Source organism: Osmerus eperlanus, chromosome 27 (genome assembly GCF_963692335.1).
Source record: "Osmerus eperlanus chromosome 27, fOsmEpe2.1, whole genome shotgun sequence".
Taxonomy (NCBI): domain Eukaryota; kingdom Metazoa; phylum Chordata; class Actinopteri; order Osmeriformes; family Osmeridae; genus Osmerus; species Osmerus eperlanus.
This window is the reverse complement of record NC_085044.1, coordinates 4,418,123-4,438,218: the sequence shown is the minus strand read 5'-3', so window position 1 is coordinate 4,438,218 and position 20,096 is coordinate 4,418,123. Positions and strand designations below refer to the sequence as shown.

Here is a 20,096-nt window from a genome sequence, read left to right as displayed (position 1 = left end):
TGTGAGTGAGCGTGCGAGCGAATGTCTGTGTCTAATGGCGAACTGGTTCACGCGTGGCTCCCTCTCCACATATGAGAGGGCGTTCTCAATGACAGACTGTTCGGGGAACATAATCAGATAACAATGATGTCAGGAAAATGGAGCGTGGTCTAAATGAGCTGGTGATGATTGGGAGCCTGATGCCAACGCCACACTGCCGGGGGGGCGGTTCAGTCGTCCTTCGGGGGGGTCCAGCTGGGAGTCCACCAACCAGTCTGTCACTGTCGTGATCGATTATCAATCACTCTAACCGGGCGACAAATTGGTAAACAAATTCGGGGATCGCTGCTAGGCAGGCGAAACGCACAGACAAGACCGGCAACCAGGCAAGCAGACAGGCCTGACAGAGCGCCAGGGCCTACGAACGGCAGCGACTGGTGCTGCTGTTATTGTGCTTTGGGTTCCGGTCTATTCTGGTCGACTGTGTTCGACGACACACTGCTTCGGCGCCTGCTAATCTCCCTCTGTTTCTCTGTCCCCTTTCCTCGGCTTCGGTTTGATCTACCGTCGAAGGGGAGACGGAACTGCACTGGAGGAGAGGGAAGAGGGGGAGGATGGGGGAGAGAGGCTTGAGGCGGGGAGGTGGGGGAGAGGAGGGGAGGAGAGAAGGGAGGTGAGGAGGCAGGCAGGCAGTCAGCCAGCAGGCCAAAAAACGAGAGACTGTCTGTCAGACACTTCATTGATTCCACTGGGTGACTTCAACCTTTACACAATCCCTCCGGGCCGCTTCTCAGCACAGACCCGCTATACACAGTCTGTGTGTTGACCAAATATGGGGCTGAATCCTAGGGTAGGAGAAGTCTACTGGGTGCATAGTCTCACAGATACATAAAAAAGGAGATGGAGCATGGAGTATTTTTGGTTTTGGATCATCTTTGCTCCCCCCCCCCCCTCTAAAAAACAGTTTTCGAAAACCTTGCCCACTGCAGTTGTATATCTCTTGACGAGGAAGATGTGCTTTCATAGCGTGCTCAACACACTGACTTACGATGTTACTGTTGGCAGTAGCCTCATCTCTCACATACATGACAGGGCAGATTAGTTGGGTTTTACGCCAAGCAAAAGCCTTGCCTGGATGGTTCTGGAACCGTAGACCAGCCCATGTGAGGCAGCCTCTCCCAGCTCCAAAAAACAGCACTACTAGACTGCAGCTCAGCACCAAATCATGAACTGTCAGCGCTAAGGATGGGCTCTTTTGTCGCACCATAAAATATTACGAGAGACTTTAAAAGAGGCGTCTTCCCTCTGACACTACTGCCTGAGAGGAGTGTGGGAAAAGCAGGCTGAAATATCCGACTCACCGCCGGGAAGGTGAACAGGGCAGTCTCACATCTAGCCCTTTCTGGGAACAGAGACAACTATCACAAAGTGAGAAATATCGAAACATGGTGCATTGATCCTAGGATTTAATTTATCATCATCGACTGTCCACTCCTGTGTTGCTCATTTACAAAGCTATTATGCGGTCTTTCTCAGAACTACTTAAAGATAGATGCAGTAAATGGTGTGTGTGAGTGTGTGTGTGGTGGGGAGGGCGTGTGTGTGCGTGTGTGTGTGTGTTATATTGGTAACTTTATGAGGAATGAATGGAAAACACGTGTGCCCCCTAGTGGTTACTCCAAGTGTTCACTGTTGGGTTCATTTCAAAGATGAGTGGTGCTGATGATGGAAGTTGAACACTTACGATAGAAGACATATTCAGTGTAACTTGACCAGATCTTGTCCTCTGTGTGTTGGTTGACCAACGAAGCCGTGACTGAAGAGTTACAGGCCACCATCTGGAAACCACACTCCGACAGCATGTCGAAGGATCTCTCAAGGTGTTTAAACTTCAGGTAAAAGCGGGAAGTGTAACGGTCAGGTGTCCTGTCGGGATCTCTGCTCTCGTTCAACGTCTCCCCAAAAACTTCCTTGGCTAGGGCAACTCTCCCGCATATCAGAATCCGCGGGACCCGCCTGAATTTGGCATCGGTTTGACTCTCGCGGCCCGTCGTGCATGAGCCACGGTACCCAACTGTGATAAACCCACTTTTTCTGTCAGCGGGCACAAGCGATGACGGCGGACACATCCTTTGGTCGCTGCCTTGAGAGCCATCTTCATAATCACTGTGGAAATAGTCGTCTGGGCTGTGTTTTAAGTCGTCGGGCGTCAAGATTTTCACTAAGTCTGGCAGTTGAAAGTATTCCGCTTCTTTCCTTAACCTCCCTTTCTCCGGGAAATGGTCGGGTAGTACAACTTGTTTGTCTCTGAGGTAGTCCAGTACGTATCGAAATAAAAAACCATCTCTGTCAATAAAATACCGTCCTTTAGGATCACGCGCCAAGTCGTTTGTGGCATCTTTCTTGGGTGAGAATATTTTGCCCAGCAAGGAATTTGGGGTGCCCACGAGTGTTGCATGACGCGTGTAATAAACCTGCCCACCGACGTTTAATTCAACAACATCTGGGAAACTATTCTGAACAGATCCCTGGTCTTTGGGCGTAGGGTTAGTCCTACAATTCCCGCTCAGTGCCATCGTTTCCGTCATGCCCAACGAAATGGAGTGAATGTATGTCCAAAAGTTGTTTCAATATTGAGTTATACACAGAGGATGCGCCGTGGATGGCTTGAAATTCGAATTAGACAGCAGTTTAACACATTCAACATTCATAAAAATGTACAATCTCAAACTCAGTCTTTCACCTACCAGTCGCCTTAGTCGCCGGATAGAGTTGTGGATGGCGGCTGTCCACTACACTCTAAAAATGTATTTCCAAATGACAGACAATGTTTACACACTAGACAATACAAATATATGTTTGAAAGGCTTGCACTTTGCAGCGGTGCATCCGTTGCTCAGATTCCATATTCCTCAGGGAAAGAATCCACATATTACCCTACCGAGAAAAGAATCGGGAGTTCATTTGTGCCGCGGTCAGATCAAATAGAAAACGTAAAAAAAACGGGATATCAGCTTCCTTGCTTTGCTGTTACCCCGAGAAAAACGAATAGATGCTCTTAGCGTATGCAATGCAAAAATCCAGGTTGCAACAAATAAGAAGTCCAGCAAGAACTTAATGTTGTCCAAAGGGAGAGGTGTGCTAGTCAATGGTGTTGCTTTAGTTCTATGTTCCCTTTGAACATCATGGAAATCCGAATACAAGATTTTTCTAATTAGTAACTTCACAGAGGTTGCACATCCGAGAGTCTCTGTTGTGTAGCTTATCACTGAAAAGTCTTAACCTAAAAGAAATGGAATCTCTCCAGTATTTCCTCCTGACGAATTCCAAAGATTCTTCTGTCTGTATGAGGGTTCTGGACGCAATTCTTTGGGTCCTGGGCGTGCGCGCGCTGGCGGCGAGATGGCTGGCGCTGTCCGAGGTGCTGAAACGATTCTTCTGGTCCCCTACGAGTAGGGTGGTGCCTCATAGAAAGAAAAAAACCCGTCTCTGCTGATGTTGCCTTGGCGGTGCAGGGATAAACCATAATGGATAATAAAGAATTACATCATCTTAAAGGAGTATACTGGCTGAAAATCTATCCACATTTCAAATGACAGTCGATTGGATGATAGGCATAATCTTGTACTAAAAACAAACAAAAATACTTAGACGCCATTAACAACCCAACAACACAATTACCGATTTTTTTATTTCGATTTAACCTAATTATCAAACTATGATACGCCTAAACTTGAGGCCTAATTACAATAGGGCCCTACATTTTAATTTATTTAAATAGTGGGATCATGAAAGGGCGTAAAGAGGCATTCCGACTCAGGTAGGCTCTCCCGTTGTTTGCTGCCTACTGTTTAAACTCAAACTGCCAACTTCCACATTTCGAATTTCACGTCCTTATAAATATGCAACAGCGCCTCTTGCTGTTTGTTCAATGCACTTAAATAGAAGGCTTTTCTTAGGCCTTCGGCATGGAGACACTATTGTTTTGTGGCTTTTTCAAAACCCGCAAGGAAAATTATTTACTTCAACACGTTTCCAAACCAGTGTCGATAATCTGCTGTATACAGCGCCGATGTTAATACATCGTAAAAACAATAGGATGCTCCTTTATACAAAACCCTTTGTAACAATTGAATAATAATAACAATTGAATATTAATTAAGGCCAGACAACCAGTACCACAAGGAGATCCATGTGACCTTTAGGTTCTAAATGTGTTCAAATGGTTCTTCTGTCATGATTCGGTTCTACAGAATCCCCCTATTGTTTTCCCAGTATCTCTGTTGGTCAGCCTGTGATGCCCTGGCAACTATGCTATAGGGGATCTGCAGAGAGAGAGCCTTGCAAAGGACCTTTGTGTACTGACATGAAAGTAGGCCATGGCTATAGGATCATAAATGCATTCAGCCTGGTGTAACAGACGTGATCCTGCAAGCTCCGTCAGAGGCACACCGGCCAATGTTCGCTCCCAACGGGAGTCGAACCTGCCTCGACTTCCAAGCGCAACCTCGACCAACTACGCCAACGAAAAGCTAGCAATTCGTCGACGCGGGTGGCCGGTTACATACTTGAGGAGTGAGTTTCACCACACACCGGCTACACTGGCCTGTGAGCTGGTGTTGAAAGGGGCTTGGACAAGTTGACCACCCGTTTGGCTTGATACTGCAGAGGGTAGAAATTTAGACGGTCATCGCACAGGCTTTTTAAAACAGTGCACTCGTAGAGCTGTGCCAGCAATAACATGGTGTGGCGAAATATGTATATCAGAACCATTGAAGTGACACTCATTGACACATAAATTCATGCATTCCTTCATTTATTTATTTGTTCAGCGGGCGGCAGAGACTAAGGCAGTGTAACGAATGAGTGAACAAGTCTAGGTGAGTCCTAACTACAGACAAACAAACCAAGACGTCGGCCATTTATCTTCATCAGACAGCTGCAACCAAGGAAAGGCACCAGGTTCGGGTTTGCTGCTGGCTCCATGTCAAACACCGGCCCCTTCCCAGAGTGGACTTAATGGCCACAGGGACTCAGGGAGAGTGACCCCCCCCCCCCCGCCCCACACCACCACCACCACCACCACCCAACCCCCTCATCCCACCTCCCTCGGGACTCAGCATCCACCCAGGATGGTTTCTTCATTTACAGCACATGTGTGTGCACGTGGTGTATGTGCGTCGGATAGAGAGAGTTTGCGTGCGCGTGCGCATGTTTCGTCACTTGTGTGGCCGTGCGTATCACGCAGTACATCCGCGGACCAGTGGGTTCCGCCGCCCGGCCACATGCAATCCGATCTCGCTCCCCGCACGCCCGCTCTGAACGGCGTGGAGAGACAGGGCCGATTCGGGTGGGAAGCCGATTCCAGACGTGAGGAGCGGATACTGCAGATGGCAGGCCGTCCCTTTATATAGCCCTTCTCAGCGGGGGATGATAGGAAGTCATTGGGAGGATTGTGCCTGCGAGATAAGCCAATCGGACGGCGTCAGTAAGGCTCAGCGGCACACAGCGCGTCCTGCACATCTCGTTCCTGGTCCTTGTTTATGTCTTTCTCTCAGTGTTCCTTCCTGGCCCACGCGGGCCTGTCCCTGGGCTAATGGTATGAGATGAGCGTGAGTGTGATAGTCTGGCTGCTCCCTGCCTGCGTCCTCCCCTCCAGCTCTGTGGCTCCATCGACGCTCACTCACGAGGCACGGCTGTTTTCTCTGCTGAACTAGGTCCGTGTCTCTCCCCCCCCCCACACATTAAGGGCTTTGTCAGCCTGGCAGGATGCTCCTGCAGCTAAAATAAGTGGGACCGCTAGCTGAAGGGGAGAAGGGGGGGAGGGGGGGGGAGGGGGGGGAGGAGTTTGAGCGCTTGTTCCCTTGCCAGCGGCCCCATTCAGATCGAGTGCGCCGCGGACGCTATCATCCCGCCGACTAATGATGATGCTGGCTGCTGCAGGTGCGCTGAGCGGCCAGATCGGGGAGGGAAGGAAACCAATAGAGAGCCAAGACCATTACATGTCCACCGCTGACGGGCTGCGCGATACCCACCTGATCCATCTCTGCCCAGGGGCCTTCGGTCTCGCCTCTGATCGTTTTCCCCCAACGATCATTTGCATCTGTGGTTTGGCCGGATGACACGATTCATTAATCAGGAACTCGAAACTTCTGATGGTTTCTTTGGAGAGTTGTGATGAACATTTAACGGATGAGAGCTCGCCTTTGTGCAGCTTGATTGCATCATGGGGAGTCTGGGAAAGATCAGAGATTGCTGGTGAATGGTTGATTATACCAAAAAGAAAAATGGCCATACCACTTCATCCCATTAATGGGACACCAGAGCTTCTTTCCCTTTAATCCCAGGATATTGATTGCATACTTGAGTCTTTTGCATTCAACGGTAGACCTGCTTTTGAATTCCGGATTGTGTTTGCTCAGCTTTGTTTTCTTATAGACAGCAGGTTTACACTGTACCTTCAGCAGCCACTCTCCCTCTCGTAAGTTATGAGCAGTGTTTTGAGGTTGTTTGAATGGTGAAATGACATCGACGCACGACTACCTCTCCAGGGACAGGAAACTCATGTATAATCTTTGTTTTTTTAGACACTTTGAATGAATCCTTGCCCTGAACATTCCCTCGTGAATTGGCCATGCTCTAGTTTGGCATTTCCATCTCGTTTTCCGAACACAGGTCGCCGGTTGCCATTGTGTTGTGGAAGATGGTGGATCCTGAAGTTGGTGGATGGCTCGGCGTGCAACCTCCCCGTTTCGAGGACCTTCACCCTGTTGATTTGGCGAATCATGCAGATGAGATGTTGCTAGGCAGCAGCGCCCGCTCAGAGTGTGTCAGGGGAGGTGTGTTAGGGCCCACAGGGGGATATGGCAGTGTAGGCTGCTGTAGGACGGGTCCTCTGCATCGCTCCATGTTTTCCTTCAGCTCTCTCACGGTCTGGCTCTCCACCCATTTCTTTCCCCCTTGCAGCATGTTTTTCCGGCGGTCTTCTGGGTTCAGTGAGTCTCCAGGTGGACCGGTTTGAACTCAAGTGCCTAAATATACGTGCATGAATTTACAGACGGCAACAACATCCAAACCACCAGTCTAAAGGCCACCAAAACATGAGAGCACCTCCATAATTAAACAGAAAACATTGGCTCCCTTCGAAACAGCTCTCGTCTGAGGCTCGCGTCTCTCTTCGTGACGTCACGCAAACGGTTTCCAGTGGGAGAACGACTGTAAATAATTTGTGTTGTGTGAATCAAAAGGCAGAGGGATGCTCAGAAAGTTGAAACGAGAATGTCGAATGGATATAGGGTTTCAGTCAGCCCTGGAATTTTGCTGCTGTCAGAAACTGGAACACCCAGGAAGGTGCATCCCTCTTCTTTTCTTATCTTCCATTCTCCCCCTGTCTTCCTGACAGATGTACCAGAGGGTTGTGACAGGTTCCAGGAGCCTGTCTCTCACCGGTTCTGTCACATCAGCCGGTAAACTGAGAGAGACAGGAATAGTTTGCCTCTAACCCATGACGGGCTGAAAAATGGATGAAAGGACACAGCTCAAGTCTGTGATTGAAAGCCGGCCTGTCCCTTTCTTGGTGAATTATGTACAGTTCCTGCCGCCGCATTGCACACAGATTTTTCACAGAGAGAAATGTCATTATTTATACAGTAGGTGTATATCTACTGCCTTGGTGCATGTGGAAAGAAAAAAGGAACAGGAGGGAATGGGAGAGTGATGATGGCTGAAAAAGGGTGTTGTAATCCACTCATGGAAGCAGGCAATAACACAGGATTAAAGCAAACACTTTTGGCAGAAGGTAATTATTCCTGCATAGCAATGCATTGACCTAGATTCCCTTTCAGTCTCTCTGACAGTTTTCAATTTTCTCTCATTAAGTGGATAAAAGAGAGGAGTGTTCTTAAAGTTTGAAAATGATTAGTAGACAGATTCATTTTTAGCGTCGAGATTAGTCACGGGTGTTTGGCAAATGAATCAGTGTAAATTGATTTCTTCCCCCATAGAACTGCCCCTCAACCAACCTAAACCCTCATGGAAGACAAGGAAAAACTCCCAGAAAAACTCACTACAGGAGAAAAAATGGAAGAAACCTTGGGAGGAGCAATTCACTGAGGGATCCCCTCCTCCAGAGACGGTTGGTGAAAGAGAGGAGCGGAACACAGGCTTAACATAGTCATACAGCAGGGAAGTGTCAATGGGTTTTGAAACACCAAAATCCATTGTTCGACTTGGTAGATGTAGGAAGGGACCGGGAAACTCGCTGTTGCCCGTCATGGAGACCGGTTTCCTGTTGACGAACAGGTCCAGCGTCAGCAGACCGACGACCAGGCAGGTGCTGACAGCTCAAACCCCCCACACCACAGGGGATGTGCGGAGGGGGGGACAGAGAGGGGAGAGCATGCATCATTTCCTTTAAATAGTACCTCTATCCAGATAGGTCATCAACACATTTCAATTGTATTACCCTATATCGCTGCCCGCAATACAACTGCCTTTTCTTCCTCCTTCTCATACTCCTTCTCTGGCTCCACATTGTCATCTTTCTGCTGTATAACGTCTCCTGTCAAACTCCTGCTTCCAGGTCATTAATTCACTGTGTCTCACATCGTCAAAGATGTATCCACCCACAGTCTGCAGAGGTTCCCTTTCCTCCCAAATCACATGCTCACTTTACCCCCTCAAAATCCCCCTGAACAGAGCAATTGATCACTTTACGTTGACCCTGAGTATTGTCTGTCATTGCCTATCCAAGGGAAAATCTTTTATCAAACCATGGCTGCTTGTATTCCTACCCATATGCTTTGATGCTGTTGTTCCTGTGTTGCTTTTTGAGTATCGATCCATTCAGAAAAAAACTGCACTATAAGAGGGAGACAATAGTGACAATGCAACAGTGGCAATAATGGCACAACAGATGCCTACACCTCAGGGCACAGGAAACATTCATATAAAAATACATTAATATCCACCTCAAAACGGTAACATTATTGAATAACAGTATACAGTTTTTATTAGAAATGCTTGTAAGAAAATGTATCATACAGTGCTGTAAACTGCCTTAGGAGGGAGCTAGATTATTATTTCGCAAAGTAAAATACCAATTTGTCCCTTTGTCCCACCCGTATGCAACGTTGCACCCTCCGGAAAATACAGTTCTATTTTTCTCTTGACACGTAGCAACGGAGTTGGCATAGTACAGAGTTAACTTGTGTTACATTCCAGGTAATAACTAACAGGGTGTTCGATAAGTTTGCATGGAACTGTATATGTATAATTCAAAACTGATTCGTCTTTTTTAAACCGCATGTTCATTATGTTACATGTACTCTTAACTAGCTAGGCTAGCTAGCTTGCAAGCTAGCTAACCCTACCATAATCTGCGCTTCAACAGCTAGCCAGCTAGATAACTTCGCCGACCGGGACCCCATGTTTGTACAAATTTTGCTAGCTAGCATACACTAGTACGTTAACTTTAGCACTTGCTATTGTGATCTTAAACTGATAATATTGCCAACTAGTTCAAGAAAAAGCCAGTTACCTCTGCCTTGTTGACGCTGGCTAAATAATTGTATAACTAATAGCCTACCGCTGCTAGCTTGGTATATGTACTACTCGTACAGTACCGTTACTTACCTTAAGGCCAGGTGCCGATACAATTTGGTCCCAGGTAGTGCGAGATAGAAAACTAGCTCATAATAATAACTGTAATTGTTGTGGGATAGTTAGAGCCAACTGTATTGTTACTGCTACTGTAGTAAGCATTCTGTTTTTCTCAGACGGTGAGAAATGTCAGCGTTTGACAGCGACTTCTACCAGTCAAGTTACAGTGTAGACGACCAAGGCCAAGCTGGATATGGCTATAGCAACTCGGAAGACCCCTACAACAAGTAAGTGCTAATTCAGCGAACAAGCTTATTCGCTGCGAAAACGCAACCATCACAAAATATCTGTGGACCGCAGAGTACCCCAAAAATGCTTATCGCATCTCGCTCTCACTACTCCCAGCGCTAAATTACATGTACACATTCCAAAGACGCAATGCTTGTGTGAGATATTTCTGTGCGTGTTCTGTCCTGTCAGGCAATATGGCCAGTATGACTATTCCCAGCCCATGGGCTACGCTGCCGCAGGGGTGATGACTCCCCAACAGCCCTACACGGGCCAGATATACCAGCCCACCCCCACGTTCACCCCCACCCCCACACAGTCCATGTACAGCAGCAGCTTTGAGGACGAACCACCTCTGCTGGAGGGTAAGGACCACCTGGTTGTCTGTGTGGGTGTGTTGGGGAGAAATGATAAAGAACTCTCGATAGGCCTCTTAATACAGAGGTCAATGTGCACCTCAAGTCACCTCAATGAAATGGTTTTATATTTAGGGGTATGTCTGGCCGTTAAGTGTTCATTTTAACGGGCCGGTAAATTAAAATTATGCTGACGTGAATTGAGTTTTTACTTGGTCCAACCTGGGTAGGATTCATACGGTGGTGTATGACACAGCTACATTAGCCTACTTATGATTTTTGGGAAGGCAAAAAGGATATGAGATGCTAAAACGACAAGCCGTGTTCTAAAACCGTCCGGCCCGTTTAGGCTAGTGACTGCTTTTGATGCTCTTACCCAGGCTAAATCCTGGTTTAATTGAGGGGGCCAATCCTTGAACTCCCGACAACCCTGTGTATATGTGTTGTCTCACTCTGGGCCAAAGCTGCTTAGTCTATAAATGGCCTCCTCCAGTTGTTGACGTGTGGCTTCCTGTGTTTCCCCCCTCGCTTGCTTGCGGCAGAGCTGGGCATCAACTTTGACCACATCTGGCAGAAGACGCTGACCGTGCTGCATCCGCTCAAGGTGGCCGACGGCAGCATCATGAACGAGACGGACCTGGCCGGCCCCATGGTCTTCTGCCTGGCCTTCGGGGCCACTCTACTGCTGGTAACTACCATCTCCTGAGTCGTCTGCGTGGAAGACTCGGTCCACACGCTGTTCGCGGCACGTCCGGATCCAGCACTGGGCCAAAAGGCACGATTCAAACGTTTTCGAAAAGTAAAGCAAACAAAAAACGTGAAGAAACGGTGAAATTCATAGACGAAACAAACGTGCCACTTTTATTCTGCCGCTCAAACACAGAAGGTGAAAATGTAACACTATTGAAGTGAAAAATCTTGGATCCCTAAGACTTCTGCACAGTGCTACACGTCCATATTCATACATTGAACAGACACTTTTATTCTCATGACGGACAGATAGTGCATACATTAAGTGCAGCAGAAAATCTAAAATATCGACAGTAAGTGCAGAGGGTTTCCCCCAGAAAATGTGTCCGTTAAAGTGGTGGGGGGGGCAAAACGTTTTTCCTCCAATGAGTTCTGCAGAGAAGGGAGGCTGGCGTTAGTCATGTTTGGAATGGAAGTGAGAAAACAGGACAACGGCGGATATCACAAAATTACGACGTAGTTAAGGCGGCGGGCGTGTGTCGCTTAGGCGGCCGCCTTAACTGAAAAGTGCTGCGGGAAACCCTGGAGTGCCCAAGTAACCAAATCTACCCACGGCTCCAAATAAAACAACCCGTATACAGGGGCTGTATTTGACCAAACGCATCACCAAGCTGTCGTCTCGACCCGTAAACATTGCGTCCTTCCGCAGTTCCCTCGTTTTAGAGCACAAGGAGCGGTAGTAGCGATTGGCTGATGTTCTCCTCTGTTTCTCCCCCCTCATAGACAGGGAAGATCCAGTTTGGCTACGTGTACGGGATCAGCGCCATCGGCTGCCTGGGCATGTACTGCCTGCTCAACCTGATGAGCATGACCGGGGTGTCCTTCGGCTGCGTCGCCAGCGTCCTGGGCTACTGCCTGCTTCCCATGATCCTCCTCTCCAGCTTTGGCGTGGTCATCTCCTTGCAGTACGTATGCGCGGCGCGCCCAAACCCGGCGGGGCCCGCGACATCCCCCGTCCCGTCATCCCGGGGTCGCTGACGTTCCCCCCCCCCCGCTTTCTCCCGGGTTCGATTAACCGTTGTTGTTTTTTTTGTTTTGATTTTCTCCTCTCTCTCTCTTTCCAGAGGCATGATGGGGATCGTCATCACGGCCGCGATCATCGGCTGGTGCAGTTTCTCCGCCTCCAAGATCTTCATCTCGGCCCTGGCTATGGACAACCAGCAGGTGCTGGTGGCGTACCCCTGCGCCCTCCTGTACGGCGTGTTCGCCCTCATCTCCGTCTTCTGAAGGGTCACCACGTGCCCTCTCTCCCTCTGTCCCCGAGTCCCAAGCCTCTACCCCTCCCACCCCCCCCACCCCACCCCTGCTGCCCTCTCCCCCGGCCCCCCAGCCCCAGTGTGCACTCCTTCACTTACCCCCTCCCCCCTCCCATGGGTTGAAACGCCAAAGGATCGGTGTGAAAACGCCAGTTGGACGCTTGAAACTACCTCCAAGCCCGTCGCTTGGCTTCCACACCAATCAGATGAGTTGGGAGAGGGGAGGGGGGGGGGGTGAACATGTGCACGTTGGATGCAGGAGTAGAGTATCGGGACGCACGGACAGAACAGACTCGGACGCCGGGCGGCACCTCGGCAAAACCAACAGAACTGCAGGACGAGGAAGGGAGGCTCCGCGCGGCACGTTTTCCACCCCCGGCGTCGCCCCCCCCACCCCCGCCACGCTCTCCAGGACGGAGGACCCATCCATGAACCGTGGCACACTCGACCCCCTTATTCAGTGTAGAAACAACTTGTCCTCTGTGCTGTCTTTGATATGTTTTCGGTTTCTTTTTCTCTCTCCCTGAGATTCGTTTGAGCTTCGAGGCCTTCGGAGAAAAATGGTTTTGCGCAGGGACCGTTTCTCACCTCAAAAACAGAAGCAGATTGAATGAGAGGTTGGAGACTTGAAAACAAGTGGGTAACCTATAAAGCACAGTCTCACTATCTTTTGTCGCCTATGGGAACAAAGTGGGTTAATTAATCTTGGAATTGCGTCCACTCCATTTGACCCCCCCCGCATATAACAGTACTGTTTTTATCGATGCATCATGTGATTAACCTGTTAAGAGCTGGGAAATGTGTGGCAATGGCAAACACACTGCATCTCCCAGAATCCACTGCTCCTCTAGATCAGCTCAGGGTCTTAATGGGTCCCCGTTACCTGGCAACATGTTTACCAGCTTGTGTGATTGTAAACTTTGGTCAGTAAACAGTGCCTGCTGGCTGCCACAGCTGTAAACACACAATCACACTTTTTTTTTTTCTTCTTCCTTCTTCTCTTTCCCCCTCATCTCCTCATGCATTTGAATCGACTTGACGGCTCGCCTCAACGTCACCATTGTCCCATGTCCCGGCCTTGTCACGGCTCACCCAAACCTTTAACCCAACGCCGTGTCTGACGTCTTTCTGAGCTACTGTTGAGTTTCACTTAAGTGTTGCCACACCTGTGGTAGAAGTGCACAGAGAGAAGCTTCGGCATTGATCGATTTGATTGGTTCCTTGAAATTGCAGGATCGCAATGAATCCAGACCATCCTGCTCAAAGGGGGGGGGGGGGGGGGGGGGGGGGGGAATGATCAAGTTATGTCAACCAAGGATTGCTAATAACAAGTTTGTGGTTATGACAGTGACTTCTCCCTTTGTGCAATGGTTTAGTGTGCTAGACCACCAGAACAAAGTATGTACAAGACATCCTCACATAGATGTTCCCTTTTGGGAGTCATGAATAATGCAAAATGTGAAAGCGAAGTGCTTTTTTAATCCAACATGTCCTTAAGGAACCACTTAGCATTTCCCGACAACTTACAACAGCAGGCACAGTACCCTTAAGATGGCAAGTATTTATATCAATTGTTATCATTTGTTTTGTACATCGAAATAAGTCCAACTCTTTTCTGTCATGTGGAATTTCTCGATTCGGAGGCCGGTAGGCATGCTTGTGGATGGGCGTCTTGGCCACTCATTCGAAATAAAGTATTGGTCGTTTATGTCGTAACTCCTGGTTTGATTGTCATTGCGAAAGTCACATGACCAATACTCACATACTCCACCCAAATACTTTTACGAACAACAATTAATAAGCACAGATGCTCAGCTGTAATGAAGCCAGATGGCGTATCCTAGGTCTGATCCTAATTCAGGAAGTGGGTCAGACGGCTCGTGGGGCCTATAAGGAAGTTGACAGTAACTGACAGACCGGCAGACAGACAGACAAGCCTTCTCTCCACATCAGTGGAGCTTCACTGGGGCCGGCTTCGACCATCACGTCCCAAGAAATAATCCTCCATTTTGTTGAGTGGAAGCGAACTGACGTCCGATGGACCGGCTTGTCCGACAGACGAGCTTCGGGAGTCGTATCTGAAAACATGAGGCGTTCGTAATCTGGACCCAAGTGTCCCTTTTGAGAGGTTTCGCATTTCAAGACATTATTTACATGAAATGCAGCCAGCTGTCGCGCGTATGAAGCACTAACCCTGCAGTGTGATTTATTGCTGCAACAGTATGCTCCTGGGTGGGGGTGGGGGGGGGGGGTGTAGTAAAGAGAAAACATTCTGTTGTCATATGATACCTTCCAACCCCCCTTACATATTTGACTCCAGCCTGTTCTGAGTTGGTAGAGAGGTCCGAACATCTGGATCTACTCAGGACCCCACATTCTCTTCTCCCCTTCGCAGCCCTCTTGAGTTGCCCTGGGCAGCCCTCCGCGGCCCCCGAGCCCTCACCTCCAGCTCCCTGACCCCCCCCAGACCCTAAGTCTTGACCCGCCTCCCCGTGGACCAGGCCTGGGCCCCGGGCCCCCGCGCTCAGCCCTGTGATCCAGGGCGTGCCCGACCAGGAGCCAAGAGGACCAGGGCAGGAGTCCAAGGTCGTGCTCCTCTGTTGTTGCTGAGTAATCGGGAGGGAATCAGATGGCTGAGCGGTTAGGGAATCGGGCTACTAATCAAAAGGTTGCCGGTTCGATTCCCAGCTGTGCCAAATGACGTTGTGTCCTTGGGCAAGGCACTTCACCCTACTTGCCTCGGGGAATGTCCCTGTACTTACTGTAAGTCGCTCTGGTTAGGAGCGTCTACTAAATGACTAAATGTAAATGTAATCGAGTTTCACTTTGCGTCGTTGAGTTGTTTCAGGTCACGATGGCGTAAGAAACATCTTGTGCAAACATATCAGAACGTTTGCCACGTGGCACGGTCTTAATAATACACAATATCATAGTCAGATGTTATTTTGAGAGTTTTTGTCGTTCGGGCTGTGTAGTAGTAAAAAAAAAAAAAAAAAAACATTTAAAACAAGTCTTCAAAACCTTGCTGGGTTGTAAGTGTACCACTAGATGTCAGCGTTGAGACGTGAATGGCCCTGTCGACGTGACGTTCCACTCCTTGCTGGCTGAGGAGAGTATGTAGGCCATGCTATCTAAGCGTTGTATAATACCCTATCCATCTGGGCAGCTAGCGGTGTTTTGTTGACGTGTTCTCCCCGCCATGGTGAACGCTGGAGGGAAACACTGGAAACTTTCGGAGACTCTTTTTACCAGAGGTGTCTTAGGAGCCCACATTCAAACAGTCCGTGTATGAGCACAATAAGATATGTGTCATGTCATAAAGGCTCGAGATTCAACTTGAAAGAATGTGTTCAATTTTCTCGTCAGCGGGAGTAACAGGTGGTTGTGGTTTGTATTTTGGTTGGCGCGACCCATTGATGTCAGTGCCAATGGCAGTTGGGGGAATAGTATTTGGGGGAGAATAGGCGTAGAATATGCCCACAGCAGATTGCGTACTGAAACCCATCCACGTTCAGAATGGGTGTAAAAAATGGGATTGGGATTTGAAGATCATGTCTCCTCTGTCCTCTGCTTCACCAGGCATTCCCTCAAGACGCCGGAGTTACATGGTGTCATCCTCCTCCGTCTACCGCATATCTTCCCTTTTGAGGCTAAGATATGACCCGTCCTTGACTGATTCTGTTATTCACTGTTCAGATGACACATTTACCGAGTCACAGGGACTTGGGAGAAGTGTGTCTGTGTGTGTGTGTGTGTGTGGGCGCAAGTTGCTTTTGCCGTCGTGGAAGGTCACGCACGCTGTCCCTCTTCAAACTGGCACAGTTCATCTGTTGTGAAAGATCCACCATGCTCCTTATGCTGGCCTGATTGTATGGGAGAGGGGATTAAGAGTCACAAGTTTGCCCTGGCAGAATGATAAATGCTTGCCAGATACCTTGGTAAGACACTCCCAAGTATATCTCCATTGACCCCAACCGCCTTACAGAGTAGTCAGAGGGTGCCCACAAAGCAAAGAAGCAGAATAGGGCTATTTCATTTGATACGTTTTCACAATAAAGGCCTGCGAACAAAAGAATAATCCGCTCGGCCGTCCGGAATAACAGATGTCGCGTCCGCGAGGAGCGTTTCCAAAAACGATGCGCGAAATCAGTCCAATCAGAGTGTGCCTTCGCCCAGGGGAGCGTGGAGCGCCGGATGTAAATGCAGCCATTGGTATTCAGATGCGCATGGACTTGTGCATCTCTCTGAGCCCCGACAGCACATGAATATTCACTCGGCAACCGTTGACTCGGGCACTGAGTGTGATTTCCTGCTGCCTCTGCACTTCATTAAGCTAATTGTCGCGGCCTCCTTGCATGGACCCCTCGGTCAATTTGGAACTCGATGAACTGGCTCCCAGCACCAATCAGGGCTCCTAGGGAGGGTCGTCAGAAGTTCTGATGGGAGGGTCGACCGGGTGATGGTTTGTCAGACCTCGTCTTGTGATTCGCAAGTGTGAAGACAGACTCGCATGGTGGATCATTTCATGTTTGTGTGTGCGTTGAAGCTAGCCAAGTCCCCCCCCCCTCCCTACCAGACACGCACTCTTTCGCACACACGCGTCGCAGAGTGCATGCATTTATTCACGACGTCGCCGCGATGTGTTCAACGAGGAATGCATGCGGTAGAACACCAATAGCCAAACTTGTTGCGGTCTCATGAGCGGAAAATCGTTTGGAAGGCCGCATGCGCCCCGCGACTTCATCAGGCCGCGTTTATAAACCTCATGTAGGCGCGAGGCCATGACGGCAGCACTCTGCTCGGTAACGAGGTCATCCACTCCACGCTCAATGACTTACGATCCGTTGGACGGACGGAGAACTGCCAGTTAAACATTCACACTCAGACATTTATATCATTGAATTGTCCACGGATGATTTCTAGTTCATTTAATGTGACCTAACTGTTCTGGACTCTGCCAAACAGTGAACCAATTCAGAGGCATCTTTATTACATTTCTTACATTAGTAAGAATTAGTAGTACATTATTATACAGTAATACAAGTATTGCATCCCTAAAAAGTGTGACTAATGGTGGTAAACTGGATGTGTGACTGTTACTTGACAGGAGAGGAAAATGGATTTAATGGACACTGGATCAGTTCCAATGGTCAAAACACTGTCCAATGATATATTTCAGAACCAGATTGATTTGAGTTTTAGGCCATAGTGCTTTTGTTTTAGGAATCATGCTACTTGGTTTTAGGGACTTCTGTTAAGTTTGGCAACATGAAAATAGGCTTGAAGTACTTGAGTATGTTTCACATCCTTCATTGGATTGTAGATTATATTCCTGGGTTTAGCTAGCCTATTCACATCACAATGAACATCAAGTGTTCTGCTTATCAAGGGATTTGCAGAAATATAGTTGATTATTAATTGTTCTTTTTTTTTACGTTAGCTGTTCGTTAGCTTCAGTTACTTAACTTTTAATCTGGGTGTGTTGAAGTGTTTATTATAGCATGTAGATGTGTGTGAGCATGATAGAATTCACGCATCCCGTTCTTTGCAACGAGATGGGTGGAGGGAGCGATGGATAATTGAGCAAATGAAGAATTTGTCATTCACAATTCGCCATATAGCTACAGTGCACAAGTTCGGGGCCTTACTCCACAAATCCCAATCCACACATATACACATCTTGATCTTCGATTCATTTGACTCCAATCACACTGTGGATTTGGACTCTCGACGTCGTCGCCATCCCAACAGCTCTCGTCACCGCGGAAGCGGACGCGTCGGGACGTGTCCCCGTTCCGACTGACGACAAACACTTGTCTCCCCCCCCCCCCCCCCCCCCCCCACCGTCGATCCGTTTTCCGCTGCGGCGCGCTCAGCGAAGCGGGGATAAGGTCATGATTATTTCAAGAGTCGCCGCGGTCGAAGCGGCGGAAGCCCCGAGGCCCCTCCCCCTTTCCTCCCCTCCAGCAACCTGGAAGTAACGCGCAGTGTGTGTTGACGTCTGGGAGAGGTAGTACGGGGCGGGATGCAAACGCGGGGCAGTCGCGTGGATAACCCGCTCTGACAGGAGCCTCGGCTAAACCCATGCCCCTACAGTACATTATTTAATGAGCGGCCGCTCAACACACATGGTTGCCGATCGTGGCTGGCCCCACACACACACACACACACACACACACACACACAGACACACACAGACACACACAGACACACACACAGACAGACACACACACACAGACACACACAGAGATATACACTTACTAGCCGAGCTCACCCCCTAACTTGGTGTTGGATAGGGCCTCTCTTTCCCTTTAACCCTTTCCTGGCTGTGTGGCCACTCGTACCCCCATACCAGATGGGGCGAATGAATGCGCGTGGACCGGTTGGATGTGCAACAGGGTGTTCCTAAGTCGCCCCTTTGTTCCTGACATACGTCTGCTTGTCTGTCCTCTTGATGGCCGGCTGACTTGATGCTTGACGAACGTCAACGATCGCACACATACACATATTGACGCGAACACACTCGGAGATCCGTCCACCTTGCATGTGCAGCTGTCAGAGTTGTTGTGGGGTGCGCTCATGCAGAAGCAAGGTCACTGGCCCTTGTGCACGGTATTGTGCTGATGCTGGCGTCACCGGGACATAACATCTCTTCACAAGTCCTGGTAAACAGATGTCATTAACTTGGCCTAATTATAGACAATCCGTGGTGACTTGAACTATAAATAATAAATGTTGACATCATAAAGGCCAGACATTTGACAATATCTGAAAATAATAATGAGAAACAAGTTCGACAAACAAATGAAATGTATACCTTCCCTAAAGTGGTATTCAGTACTCACACACACATGTACCGGCACACACGTATCAGTTTATCAACCGATTTGTTTTCTTTCGTTCCTGAAAGGGCAAAGATTGCAGCTTCGGCAAGACGGCTTGAAAGGCACGGCAACACAAAACAACCATTGACAAGAAGAACATCGGAGAGATCTACAACTATCTTTCCAAAGCCTCGGGGGGGCTCGACGTAGCACCCTCACGGCTTGCGCACTGTATATGTGACTGGAACCTTTATTCCTTTTTTCTTCTCTCCCCTGCAGTTATCTGTGTCGCGTCGCTGCCAGACTGGGCCTCTCTGTTTTCAACCATGCGTACACAACACAGACCGTTTAAGACGTCATCGGATCGTTGTGCTCTCACTGCTGCGATAGTTACAGGAGCACAGTGACACTCACACACTCAGAGAAGTGTACCGTGTACCAACCCGCCGGAGCGAAATAGGCCGGACCGCATAAAGAAACGGCTTCATACTCCAAATAGCGTTCGTCACACCTCAAATGTTAAACATCGTGGGATTTTTTTTTGGGGGGGGGGGTCCGGGAAGGTGAAACAACCGCCGTTCTGTCACACACACATACAGTAGACACATCATGTGGCGCGTGACTCGCTAGGACGTAGACGCACACCCACAGACTGATGCTTTTCCCTAGCCTCGACTGCTCTCCTCGCCTTCGTGGGCCTCCGCTGACCACACACTGAGGTTCGGCTGCCTCCTTGCACCCGGCTTCTGCCTCTCGTGTTCTCTGCCCTCTCCCTCAACCTCAGCCTCAGGCCCAATGGGTGATACCAGGGTTACCGCCCTGAGAGTCATGTTACTCCCGTGTGTCACATGAACTGGACCTCTATTGCCTCTGTCGCACGCACCACACGTAGGGTTCTTGACTGAGATGACGTGAACAACACTACTGTTGCCCTACTCATGTATATACAGAATATGCACATGCCAGATAGAAAGAAGACAAAAACACGTCGATGTATTTTAGCGCCGTCTCTTTATATATACTTGTATATTATAGTTTACAAA

General features: G+C 48.9%; 2 protein-coding genes across 3 annotated transcripts in view; one reads left to right on the top strand and one right to left on the bottom strand.

Annotated features, from left to right (window-relative positions):
* Positions 1-20,096, bottom strand: part of kctd16b (potassium channel tetramerization domain containing 16b) — a 43,903-nt gene that overhangs the window by 19,934 nt on the left and 3,873 nt on the right. The window contains exon 2 of one of the 2 annotated variants that reach the window (XM_062453402.1): positions 1,724-2,733. In XM_062453402.1, the coding sequence (XP_062309386.1) occupies positions 1,724-2,567 (844 nt within the window). In that variant the 5' untranslated portion in view covers positions 2,568-2,733. Of the gene's footprint in view, positions 1-1,723; positions 3,478-20,096 lie in introns of those variants that run through there. The other variant, XM_062453403.1, reaches the window with a different exon arrangement.
* On the top strand, positions 9,064-13,197 carry yipf5 (Yip1 domain family, member 5). Its single transcript, XM_062453479.1, has 6 exons — positions 9,064-9,201; positions 9,756-9,866; positions 10,060-10,232; positions 10,766-10,911; positions 11,697-11,878; positions 12,038-13,197. Exons 2-6 carry the CDS (start codon positions 9,766-9,768, stop codon positions 12,198-12,200), a joined length of 765 nt encoding a protein of 254 aa, XP_062309463.1. The 5' UTR covers positions 9,064-9,201; positions 9,756-9,765; the 3' UTR covers positions 12,201-13,197.

Bases quoted from the DNA above. Each gene is read 5' to 3' on its own strand.
- yipf5 (XM_062453479.1), top strand. From the start codon at position 9,766: ATGTCAGCGTTTGACAGCGACTTCTACCAGTCAAGTTACAGTGTAGAC. The intron at 10,912-11,696 runs GTAACTACCATC...CCCCCCTCATAG, and splicing joins TCGGGGCCACTCTACTGCTG to ACAGGGAAGATCCAGTTTGG. The intron at 11,879-12,037 runs GTACGTATGCGC...CTCTCTTTCCAG, and splicing joins GGCGTGGTCATCTCCTTGCA to AGGCATGATGGGGATCGTCA.